The 13,558-nt window shown below is 34.9% G+C and overlaps 1 protein-coding gene across 4 annotated transcripts in view; it reads left to right on the top strand.

Annotated features, from left to right (window-relative positions):
* Positions 1–1,516: 1,516 nt before the first annotated feature.
* Positions 1,517–13,558, top strand: part of GTPBP8 (GTP binding protein 8) — a 70,477-nt gene continuing 58,435 nt past the window's right edge. For 2 of the 4 annotated variants that reach the window (XR_013757317.1, XM_079100856.1), the window contains exons 1-5: positions 1,517–1,900; positions 3,751–3,849; positions 5,477–5,607; positions 6,649–6,748; positions 8,908–9,026. Coding sequence is in view for 3 of the 4 variants with exons in the window: in XM_079100856.1 (XP_078956982.1) it covers positions 1,565–1,900; positions 3,751–3,849; positions 5,477–5,607; positions 6,649–6,748; positions 8,908–9,026 (785 nt within the window). In the remaining variant the exon portion in view is untranslated. Of the gene's footprint in view, positions 1,901–3,750; positions 3,850–5,476; positions 5,608–6,648; positions 6,749–8,907; positions 9,027–12,000; positions 13,545–13,558 lie in introns of those variants that run through there. The other 2 variants (XM_079100857.1, XM_079100855.1) reach the window with 2 other exon arrangements.

Genomic DNA, 13,558 nt, shown 5'->3' on the forward strand with positions numbered 1-13,558 from the left:
TCCAAAACTCCTCTGAGAATTGTGAAACATCCTTTATCCTCTGGTTTATTTCCAAAACTGAGGCTCCAATATTTAGAAAGCATTTTAAAGCATATTAGATACACAGCAACATATGAATCCCAGGTTTCTGGTTGTATATAATAAAGGTTTTATTATGGGGGAATGAGTCTAGGGCCTAATGCAAGAATCAATCAAATATTAGCCAGCCAACATTAGTCCAATTGCTGTGTTGGCTACCAGAAACTCCTGGGTTTTGTTTATTAATTTTTATATTGTGTTTATTCAAGAATTGAACAAAGTTACCAAACAACAAACAACATGAGAAATAGCTAAGAGTACGTGAGTAACCACTACATTTCTGTTTTCTGTTGGTGTTTTATAAGATCTTTGGTTTTTACACAGGAATATCTTTCAGTTATTCAATTCATCAAACCGAAACCTGTTATCTCCCATTTCACCACTTATCAGTTTAAACTGCTTTAAGAAGAAACTTGTGAAATAAGATGTTGTTATGGAACTTCCATGAAGCAAGAGTTTTGCTTTTATTTTGTAAGAAATCTCCAAACTTTAATGAGGCTTCCTGCATCTCTAGAGAAAAGCAGAGATAACACTCCCTCTTCCTGAAAATGAGATGCTAATCCAACCACATTTCTCACCAGTTGTTTTTTCAAAAAATAAAAATAAAAAGTGTATTTCTTAGTTATATGAATGCATGACAAGGGTTAACCATCCCTTAAACAACAAAAGAAATCGTGAAAATGAAAGACTTTGGAATCCACCAGAGCATCACACCACATTACACCTTCACTTGGGAACCAAGGACTGTAGTCAGGGTCCAGTTTATGCCTGAGTAAAACCTTGCGGCTTCACCTCAGATGGCTTATTTTAAAACAGACTTGTGTCGTTGTTTGTTGTTGTTGTTGTTGTTCTTTTTCTTCTTGCTTCTCCCCAATCCTAACATTTGTCCTGTCCCAGGGTAACCTATCATATTCTCTACCCCAGTGTCATGCCCGCAAGGCTAAAGAAACTCGAAACCTGGGAACTGAAGCAAGGGCTCAAGAACTCCTGATGAACACTAATTAATTATATCTACTGACAATATTTTGATCCCAGCCCTTGTATTCCTATTTTTAAACCTCTGCGTTCCCTCTGACAGAGAATCACAGCCTATGGGACAGGAATCCCCTGTTTTGTTTTGTTTTGTTTTGTTTTGTTTTCCTAGCAAATTAAACTTTTTTTCCTTTTTCTAAAAACTTTGTCCTCTTTATTAGATTGGCAATGGAGATAAGGACCTTCGTATCAGGACCACATAGCAAGGTAAGTCTTTCACCTCTGGAAACCGTTTGACACCCTCCTGCTGTAAGGTACTAGTCCGGGGCACAGTCGTTAAGGCAAGGGTGTTTGAGGAACCCAACCGGCTTGATCACGGGGTTCACCGCCCGCAGAAGCGGGAAAGGCCAGAGGAGACTACAATTCCCAGCAGGCGCCGCGCCAGCGGCATTCACGCACGCGCGGTCCAGGCCGTGGGAAAAGGACTCCGCCGCGGGGCTTCAAGGAAAGGAACATGGCAGCGCCGGGCCTGCGGCTTGGAATGGAGAAGCTCTTTGAGATGCCGGCGGCAGTGGGGCGCCAGAGTCGAGCTTACAGCAAGTCCCAGAATTTTGCTGAGGTACTGCGGCTGCCGAAGAGTCAGTTGACAAAGTTAGTGTACCCGCTGCAGGAACTCGAGCAGCACCTCGTCCGGGACACAAGGCCCCACCTTCACATGAGGGTCTTCGACCCTAGCCTGGAGGACATCGCAAGGGCGGAGAGCGTTTTCGCTGCCTCGCAGCGGAACCGCATTGAGTACGTCAGCTCCGCGGTCCGGCTCGACCACGCCCCGGCCCTCTCTCGACCTGAGGTGAGGGCTCCAACTGCACGGGTTTACCGCCCGCAAGGGGTTAGCGCTCAAACCACCCGAGCCCCACCTGCCGCAGCTTACGAAGAAGGCCCGCGGGGGGAATTCTGCTACCACTAGTTTCACACGACCAGAAAAGTTTTCTGGGTTTGTGTGGAGGCATATTTTAGATAACCATATATATAGTTTTGCTGGGAATGTGGCTCAGTGGTAGACCAGTTGCCTGGCGGTTTTTGGCCCCAGAACCAGAAGTGGAGACGAAAAAACACATAGTTTTAATTATAATGATGAATACGGAAGACTTTAAGGGGTTTTGAAACTTGAACTAAGAGTTCAAAAAGAAAATTCTGCCCATTATTTTTTCCTAATTAATTGAAGTAGAAAAACATCCTGGGACAAATTACAAGTTAGGGAAGGAGACGTGATAGATCCATAAATGAGATGATCCTTATCAATATGTAATTTTCACCCTATCTAAATTTCTCATCTTCAGGAATAATCGTCTATAGATAGCAATAATGAGATTTTTAAACTTCATTAGTGAAATTTCAGAGTGTACATTTTATGCATGTTCTGCAATTTAATATTTTGAGTTTGCTAAAAGGCGGCTCAGATCTCCTTTGCCCTGTAAATGGAACATTGCCCTGAAATTTTTCTTCTGAATTATGAAGAACTGCTATAATTAATGGACTTTTGTATACTATTTTTTTTATTCAGTTTTGTTTGTATATTAGCATTGGGTTTAATCAGTCAAGCATTTGAAACTTATGCAAGACTCATATCATTCATTTTGAAGACTAACAGTTTTGTAGAATATATGGCATCTCTGGCCCCTGTCCACTAAATGCCTGCCAGTTGTACTGATAACCAAAAATGCCCTTACACATTTCCAAAGTGTCCTCCAAGGACCAGTTTTGACCTCATTTAGAATTAGTTGAAGTTGTCTACCCTTTAATACCATTAAAAAGTAAAATCATGTGTACTAATGGTGATTAACAAGACTATTCTGTTGCTTCCCACAAAACAAAGGAGAAAATCTTGGAACCAAAAAGATCAAGGGAAAAAAAAAAAAAAAAAAAAAAAACCTGGAATACCCTGGTGTTACAATATACTATGGGAATTCTTAAGAAAATATGCTTCCAAGCTGTAGGTGTACTTTAGAGTGAAATAACATTTTTGTTACTTCAGAAAGCTTTGCAAACATGTAATGCTTAATAAAACATGCAGATATTCTTGAGTAGCATAGTGAAATTAAAGGTACAGGTTCTGGATATAAATGTCCTGATTTCAAATCCCAAATCCTTCACTCTCACTGTATAATTGGGGCTAGTTATATTTTCTCATCTACAAAATGGAGATGATTATATTACCCATTTCATAGGTATGTTGTAAAAGAAAAAAGAAAAGAAAAGAAAGTTGAACTGGGGATGGTGGGGCATATGCGCCTGTAATCCCAGCAACTGTGGAGGCTGAGGCAGGAGGATCCCGAAGCCAGCCTTGGAATAATTGAGGCGCTAAGCAACTCAGTGAGACCCTATCTAAATAAAAAATACATTATAGGACTGGGGATGTGGCTCAGTGGTTGAATGACCCTGAGTTCAATCCCCAGTACACCCCGCCCCCCCAAAAAAAAGAAAGAAAATATTGTTGAAGGCTTAGAATAGTACTTAGCACCTTGAAATAGTTCATAAATATTAGCCATGTGTTAGAATTTGAGATCTGACCACACAGAAGCCACTTTTTATGTGCCTTGACAAGACTGAATAGTTTCGTTTTGTGAGGGGTATAACATTTAATTAATAAACTAGTAGTCAGTTCTCTTAGTGCTCAGTTATCTTTTTTTCTTGTGTAAGGTATGTTTTATAGGCAGAAGCAATGTTGGAAAATCGTCCCTAATAAAGGCGTTATTCTCCCTGGCCCCAGAGGTTGAAGTTAGAGTCTCCAAAAAACCGGTATGTTGATACTTTAAATATATCTGGACTACCTTTCAAATTGAGTAAAATGAGTAATAAATATTGGAAGATAAAAGAAATAATTGGTAAGTGCCTAGAGAAAAAGAATTTTTCAAACAGTTAAAGTAGGACATTTCATTCATCCTGTGTATTTCTCCAAAAAAAAGCAAGTATGACTGAATTAATTTTAGTAGTCTTGCCAGTATCTTGAGGAAAGCTTTCTTTGTCCATATCATCCAAAGAGTTAACGAAGTCTTTTATTAGAATTGTACTATTTCCTTCTAAATAATGATCATCTAGTTCCACATTGATTTTAGGGGAAATAGCTTTAATGGGTTTTTGTTTGTTTTGTTTTGTTGTTTTCCTTTTTCTTCCTGCAATCTTTTATACCTTACTAATTTTCTCTCTCCACATGCGCACACACTCATTCTTACACATTTACCTGTCAGGCATATTGTGTTTTTCCAAGACCAAACCATATGCTTCTTATCCCAGCCATCCTACTATGATAACTTTCTGTCATTTTCCGGTTCCTCCTTTGCCTTAATAAGGCAGAACCTACCAATATCTAAGATGACATTTATAGTGTCAAATTTTATAGTGTCAAATCAACCCCAGGTACCTTAATATCAATCCATGGCAAAACCACTGGCTCCAATGCTCACTGCTCCCTGATCCTTTCTTTAAGTTGGAGCCCTTCCATGAGACTTAACTAGTCTTTTGCTTGCCATTTCTTCATGTAGTTGATTCTCTGGATTTATCACTAATAATTCTTTCCTTAACCTTTCCATCCTCACTCCTACCCTGCCTTACCATATAAACTGACTAAACTATAACTTCTAGGTAGGGTGAATCCCCTTCCAATGTAAGAGGACCATGGATGACATTTATTCTTTACATTGTCAACCTCAGTCTTGTCAAGTCATATAATTCTAAAATCATTTTCTAATGGACAGATAAGCCTACTGAAAGTTTAATCACCATTAAGAAGACTTTGATAATATTTTTCCTACAATCAGAACAATTGACTAAATTGTCTTTTCTTTTTATGATTAATAAATGTCCATGGACAAAAGAATAAACCACTTATTATCATCTTTCCATCAATTTTAGCTGGGCAGATATTTTAAAATTATAGTGTTGTACATGATTTTAAAAGGTTTAATGAGAGCACTAAAACTCACATAATAAAACATAAAAACATCTTGACTATAGGGGAGCAATAATCTAGGGGTCAGAAACTTACCAGGTTTTGTATCTAGATGTTAAAAAAGCCTATTATGACTATGGCAGTCACACAGTTTGAAACAGAGTGATGTTTTCCATGGAGAGTGAAATAGGCAAGACTCCATAACATTTTGCCTGTATGTTTCCATATGTCTTATATGGAATCTAAAGTTCTTAAGTAATACAGAGTCTATTTTCAGAAAAATGAATTGGAAGGAGAAAGTAGTATGAGCCAAACTTATATTCAACCATTTCCCTTCTGTCATTTTCCTGTGTCATAGAGTACCTGGGATTGTATACAGGGCTTTTAATAAATATTTGACAGTTGAATAGAAAACACTGCAACACATGAAATATATAAAAGACATTTTAAGTCAGCTTTTATTTTTTCATTTATCAGGGACATACAAAGAAAATGAATTTTTTCAAAGTTGGAAAGTATTTTACAGTGGTGGACATGCCAGGTTATGGCTATAGAGCACCAGAAGATTTTGTTGACATGGTAGAGGCCTATCTAAAAGAACGAAGGAAGTAAGGAAATTTATTTTCTTATTTTTATCAGTGGAGTATTCTACACATGATCAACATTTCATTTTTATCAAATGACTTAATTTAGAAGGTCCATTTTTTATTCTCATAATATTCTATAATATTTAGGAAAATGGTGTGTTTTGGCTTCTGACTGTAGGTGATTGTAATCTTATTTTCAAGTGTTTTGCTAAATTGGAAACTCTAGAGTACTTCAGTAGTTTGTTCATTTTTTTTTAAACCAAACTCCTAAATAATTTCTGAAAATGAAAATTATTGGTTAATGTGATATTTATCAGATTTAAATAAACTTCAGTAAATTCTGATTATTTTTAAAATACTCAGCTTTATCCTCTGAAAATGTTCTCTTTACCTATATGTCTCTATAGGTAGTCAAGTGACCGTTCTGTTTCAAGAATTGCACAATATAGAGAAAAATAATATTAAATTTCTGAACTATAAAAATTTGTTCAGGACTGGGGATGTAGCTCAGTGGTAGAGTGCTTGCTGAACATGCTAGAGGCTCTGGTTTTGATCCCTAGGCCCACCAATTTAAAAACAAAAAGTGTTGGTAACTGTATTAGTTTTGTAACTTTACATAGGAACTAAGGTGAAATATTTACAAAAGAAAATGCAAAATATCATGTGTCTGATTTCTGTTATCTGTTAATCTTAAAATAATATTTAAAAAGTTAAATACTTGTGATAACATATAGTAAAATTGATTTGTGTCTTTTTTTCCCCCCACTAAAGTTTAAGGGACTTACTCATCAGAACAAAAATCCCAGTCAGACTTAGGTTTAATACATGCTTATTAAAATAAATTAATATTTAGCAAACTAAGTACTGGAAGTAAACAGCTTTGAGACCTATTAGATTATAGGATGAACTTCCTGGTGAATTTAGAATTCCTTTTGCCTAAAGAAATTTTAAAATTTTGGATCAAAAATACTTAAAGGGAAATTCCTTAGTATAGTAAGGGTGGGTAGGAGAGATGAATGAATATATCTTATATTGCCATTAATCTTTTCTACATTCTTACAGCTTGAAGAGAACATTTTTATTAGTGGATAGTGCCGTTGGAATTACAAAAACAGACAATATTGCTGTAGAAATGTGTGAAGAATTTGCATTACCTTATGTGGTAAGTGTTTCTTTTGACTCATGGTTGCAGTTAGAAACATCAGTTCTGTTTCAGTGTGATGTGTGCAAATACTTTTTAATGAATGAATTGGTCTTACCTTCTCAAAATACAAAGGAAGTGCCTTTATGTTGGTACTTTATGTTGAGTGGCACTTTTTTCCTTCTCTCAGTTTTAAGTTTTTAAAATTATAATCAAAGTAAAAGTATTTTAAGCTGTTCACTTAGTGTTCCTTAGTGCTTTCATTTTCCATTTTTTTAATGGAAATATAAAGTGTTGTCTAAAACATGTTAATAGCTCTTTAACAGCAGCTTGGCAGATAATACTTACCAAATATAAATAGAAGCACATATTTTTATATTCTTAAAGAAACAATTTTTTTCTGGGAATATCTTACTAGCACTCTTTCTGTCAGCTGACCTAGAATAAAATACAGATTAGTAGTCTGGTATCTACATTAATTTTATTTTCTTATATTTCTAGATAAAATAGCATTCTTAAAGTTCCCTTATAAAGACAAGTAAAGAACTTAATGACTATAGTTCAGTTTCTACTAATTTTCAGAAAACCACTAAATGTTATCTTTACCTATATGTCTCTATAGGTAGTCAAGTGACAGTTCTATTTCAAGAATTGCACAATATAGAGAAAAATAATATTAAATTTCTGAACTATAAAAATTTAAATTTTTATATGGAGTTTAAATCTAATTTTTTTATGGAGTTTAAATCTAATCATGTTAATAGCCACTTTTTTGGGGTAGTGGGTACCCAGGATTGAACTCTGGGGCACTTGATCACTGAGCCACATCTCCAGCCTTTTTTTTTTTTTTTTTTTTTTTTTTTTTTGTGGTGGTGGGTGGTTCTTGGGAATTGAACTCAGGGGCTCTCAGCCATTGAGCCACATCCCCAGCCCTATTTTGTATTTTATTTAGAAATAGGGTCTCACTGAGTCGCTTAGCATCTTGCTTTTGCTGAGGCTGGCTTTGAACTCAGGATCCACATTGCCTCATCTAATAGCCACTTTTTTGTCTTCTTTAGAATTGTGAAAATCTTGGGGTTTGTAAAAGTTCTGTGAATCACGCTAACTTAGAAGGCATCAAAGGATGATAGTGTACATAGTAAAAATGCTTAAGTATTGTGAAACTGGTTTTATTAATTAATAGTGTTCATAATTTAGTAACATAAGTACCAGTTTATAAAATTATGTATTTTCCTCAGCTGTAACTGAGGGAAATATCTCATTTTAAATATCAGTACATCCCGAGTTCAGTCCCCAGTACTACCAAAACAAAAGAAAGACCGTACACACACACACACACATTTTATACACGTATGTATATTCACATATATGCACACATATTTCAGCACATTTTGCCTTTGTGAGGAAAGACTCCTATTTGAAGTGATTCACAGGTCATTAGCAACCATATACTTTCTGCTTCTCACTTCTCCTGCCATTAGCACTTTCATGATAGAAGGCATAAATGATTCATCAGGAAATTTAATTTTACAGAAATTCCTCCGAGAAAACCTGATGGATCAGTGTTTTACATCTTAATTGATGCATCCATCAATTTAATTTAAGCATCCATTCTTTGATCTTTCTTCAGTATGTAGATGTATTTGGACAAGTAAAATTCTTAATTTACCTGAGTTGTAACTATAGTAGATAAAATCTACAAATAGCCCAATTTCAAATTTTTTCTTTTAGAATATTACTTATAAGGTTGGATCATTTTAGAACTCAACTGTGATCATAAGTTCACAGTTTTATGTACATCAACTTAATATTCATTTATATATATTTTATCACAAGATATATTGTGATCATATGAAACAGCTGATGGCAGTTAAAAACAGGTTCCAGGATCCTCCTTATTAATCTTAAGTCCAAGATATCGAGGCTCTGTGTAATTGAAACACTGTTCAATAATAGACACATCATGTACATTTTATATGTTACATACATTAACTCATTTCATTTTTAGAGCAACTTCTTTCTGGGTTATTTTTATTTTGTAGATGAGGAAATGGGTACAGAGAGATCAAGAAATATGCATGGGTCACTTAGTTGTAACTGAAAAATTGTAGTTAAAGTGTATATAACTGCATAATAAGAAATATTTTATTTCTAATGCTTAAAATTTTATTTTCTTATAGATGGTATTAACAAAAATTGACAAGCCTTCCAAAGGACATCTTTTAAAACAAGTACTTGAGATCCAGAAATTTGTCAACACTCAAACACAAGGATGTTTTCCTCAGCTATTTCCTGTAAGGTAAAAGTTGAATTGTTCTAATAACTTTATGTATTAAAAACCTTTAATATTGTCAGTGTTTCTTAAATTGAGGTATCACTTAAAATTTGAAAGACTATATACTTAGCCATGATTTGTTGGTACAGTCTTTTAGTACTTCTGGGTTTTTTTGTTTGTTTTTTGTTTTTTTCCTTCTGTTCTTCTCACTGGATCTTTCTTCAAGGTATTTCATTTTCTTTCTGTCTCAGCCTAGCTCAGCCCTAGACCATGGCAGAAATGAAAACTTGACTTTTTAAAAATAGCCACAATAAAGAACTCTTTCTTAATTTGAAAGAGAAACAACTATGTTTATAATAAAAAGCCCAGTCAGGCTATGAGGGATTAAATTTTTCCTTTTACATTTTTCCTTTAAAAGGACATATAGGAAGAAAAAATGCTTCATATGAGTTCAGAATAATTAGTGGTAGCAGACAGAATGGGTTATTTCCCGAGCTGGTAATTTCTGAGATGTTATGATGTGGTTTCGTGACAAAGCATGAGTTTGTACTTTCTTCATGTATCTTGGGTACAGTAAGTAACATGTTCTGTGGCAAAGATAGAGCACAACTCCTCTGAGATTTCCTTACTCTGACTTCTTTGTGGAAGGCACTATGCTAGTTGCTAAGAGAAAATAATGAAACCAGATAAAATCTAGATATCCAAAAGCAGCCTTTTTAGGTCCTGCCAATCTAGATCAGATTTAAATTATGAATATGCCTATCAGAACCTTTCTTCCTTCATCCCTACAAAATGCTGTTCTTTTTTGACTTACATTCTGCTATCTATCCTGTTTGTCTGTCCCACATACATATTGGAAATTCCTAGAGATTGGAGGGAAATCTTAATTCTTAGAGCTGTGAGCATTGTCATAAAAATGGCTATTTAACTATTTAATAAGAAGGAAGTGAAGCTTCAGCTAAAAAGATCACTTGAACATAAGATTAGCACATCATGTTTAAACAAAATCATTTGTTGAAAAATATTATTTAGTTGATATAAGTTGAGTTTGAATTAACCACAGTGTAACTGGAGAAAATTGGGATTTTTTTTTTTTTTTTTTTAGGCTACATCAAGTGGAGTTATGGTGTTCAAAACAATGCATTGATCAAGCAATAGTCCCATACTCCTGCAGGCTCTGCCTCTAGACCATTCCTGTCAGACCATGGCTTGATATTAAGAACTATTAGGGCTGTCTGAAAACAGATGGTCTTGAAGGGAGGCTATTGAGCATTCAAAATACTTCATTGATCCTCATAGTAAACATGCCTGTTTCACAGAGGTTACAAATCAGAGAAATTGAGAATTGCAGAGAGTTATATGCTGAAAGACCACTCTGGTCTTGCAGAGCATAGTTTCTCTACTTCTTGGTTACTGCTTTTAAAGCAGCTTATTTCATTCCTCAGTCTCTTCTCTCTCTGGTAAAAAAATGTGATGCCAGAATGTGATTGCCACATACGTGAGGCACATAATAATGTTTAGTTTCCTTTCTTGCCAGTTGTCAGTCCAGGGATGGCAGGGTCAGGCCTGTGACCCAGATTATCAGTCAGATTCCTGGTACTTTTTAGGGACATTTTCTTCTTTAGATATGCCAATATTCTCTGCTGGCATGACCTTGGAATCACTTCTGCTACTATACTCAACATAGGTGACCAAGGTAGTACAGAAAGTCTTATACCACTTTCAGTGTACGAATTAAGACATGGAAGCCTACTGAACTTCAAGAACTTAATCTTTCACTGTAATACAGTAACCATATATAGGAAAGTACTCATAACTCTTAAAACCCCATGCAGAAAATAGTTATGTAGACTTCTTGCTTTTACTTGCATGACCAAGCCCTTGGTCAGCCCTCCAGAAGGGAGTTCAGCCTAGTCACAAATGGTTATTATAAAATAAGTCAGGTTTTCTTTCTTTCTTTGTATACTCGTGATAGGAGAAGGTAAATTGTGGGTGGACATTTAGACTGGCAAGGTTTGGCTTTCAAGCTTGCAGGCAAAGGTCAAGTGCTAACTAATCTTTATGTATGAACTCTAGCCCAGCAGGCCAGAAAGTATCAATGATTGGTGAAAGGCTTCCCTAAGGTTAGATACTGGGATCAATCCATTTCATAAATGGCATGGAAGAAATCTATAAGTAGGTACTACATAATTGCTTCTGTAGTTGTCTATGTGTACAATTCCAAACAGATAAGAAGTGTTTCTGAGGTCAGAAAATTGTGAGTTGACAGAAGTGTTTGTTACACAAAACTCAAGGTGTCATACTGTTAGAACTATCCAACTTGTGTCTCTCTTTTAAATGTTTGTGTATGTACAACTTCAGTTATAAAAATCACTATGGGCTTTTCTCAAGGAAGCAGCTTTGACCAAAAAGTCTACAATGCTCACTTAATTATGAAAGGAATTAGTGATACTGCAGGAAATATTCCACCTGTATATAAAATCACAGTGTATTAGAAAACTTGAGAAGTGATTTGGTTGGGCTCCATATGGATAGATGGATGGATGGGGAGGAAGGGGGGGAGGGAAGGATAGTTTTATGGGTGGATATAGGAAGACAGACAGGTAAATAAAAGTCACAATAATGGTGAGGGTGACTTAAAAACAAAGAAACAAAAAACAAAAAAACCTACCTGAATAAAGTTCTAAATTATCAAGGTGGTGGAATTTTTGTTACCAAAAGAACAAACTAAAGACATCAAAACTGGTACTGGAAAACAATAAAAGATACAGTAAAAATTTTAGAATTATGAGGGAAACAGATCAGATACTGTTCAGAATTTTATCAGATGATAAAATTCTGTAAGAAGCTGAGGGAAGAGAGTAAAGGCAGAACAAATTAAAAGACATTTTGCTTCATACATGGAATCACAAAAGTTTGTAAATAACTTTGTTAGATAAATTCAGATCTTTTACTACCTGAGGTAAGGGAGAAAATTATATTTCTTTTCTTTTCACAGCTCTGTGACCTATTCTGGAATCCATCTGCTGAAATGTTTTATAGCAAATATAACAGGAAATCTTAACTAATGGTATCCATTCGTTTCAAAGATGAAGTTTCAAAATTCTGTGTGCCACTGGAATTCAACATCTAGAAAAATTTAAATATTGTTTTAAATGTTGTGTATCAGTAACTTGCAGAAGGATCACTTCAGCTTTAAAACTTGCATCTTCCCCAAACAAGAATGATTTGGTGCGTGGGGGACAGAAGGTTTATAATAATTATCTGTTCAGTAGAACAAATGCTAGCTGATTTTCCTATTTTAACAAACTCACAAGCAAGAACATATTTTTTTTAAAAATCCATAAAATGTAAACTATGTAGAGAAAGGTTTGCCATGTTATTTATTGGGCCTTTATCTTTTAAAGAAAATTATCACGTATTTCTCAAGTATTAAAATGGACTAAATAAAAGTAGCTGCTTTTCCATTAAGCATTAATAGGTAAGTTGAAGGATAAATACTCATATGTATGCCTGTAATTAATTTTTAAAGCCTTAGTTAAATAGTGAAAGAATTATTCTTGGTAAAACTTGTCAGTCCATGTTGGAACACCAATAATTTCTGGCTGGAATCATTCACTTACAGGTGAACACAAGACTCAGAATTGGAAAACAAGGAATGCAAGTTCCAGTTCAAGTTCCAGTTCTAACATCTATTATACCTAGGTCTTTGGGGAATTACTTGGTTTCTCTTAAATTCATTTGTAACTATAACCACACAAACTATTAAGATTAAAATAGTATTACATGAGGTGATATATATGAAGACAGCTACATATTTATAAACTCAAACCAACCAAGGAATACAGCAAAATTCATAGGTATTTATCACAAAACATTGTTATTACAGAATTGGTATTTTCTCTAGTGAAAAGCAAAAAAACAAAAAATGACCTTTAAGCAAGATTAATTTGCAAAGAGAAAAGAGATAAAGATACTTAATCCAAAGGAATATTAATGAAATAGAAAAATATTTGGCTGATAGTCCAACCCAGATTTTATAATTCAACCTAAACTACTAACCCACTCTGATTTTTTCATTGAGGGATGTTAGCCAAAGTTTCTTTGAACTGTAAAAATTTATGATTATTGAACAAAAATGCCACTTCACATTCTGAAACTTAAACATAGGAACACTGATTAGCTCAGTGGAATCACGTCAAAAGTAAAAGTAGCAGCAAGACTGGGCCTTAAATCATAACTCTAGAGACCTTTCATTTTATCTTCTAAATCAGAAATTAGGATGTGAAGTCTTCCAAGAGGTTTCTTGGGATAGTAGGTACTTGAATATTAACAACTGCCAGCAAATAAACCAGGCCCTATGGGTAACAAAGCTATACCACACCAGTTTTTCTCTTACTAATTCATCTTCATTTCCCAATATGTAAAGGAAATACACTTGAGTACAAAGCCAGTTAGATGTTGATCACATTTCTAGATTGTCATGAATACAACATCCTTGGTATTGTCCTGAAGTTTTTGGTAATTTTTCTTTAAAAGTTATCAAGAGGGCTGGG

Source organism: Sciurus vulgaris (assembly GCF_902686455.1).
Source record: "Sciurus vulgaris genome assembly, chromosome: 10".
Taxonomy (NCBI): domain Eukaryota; kingdom Metazoa; phylum Chordata; class Mammalia; order Rodentia; family Sciuridae; genus Sciurus; species Sciurus vulgaris.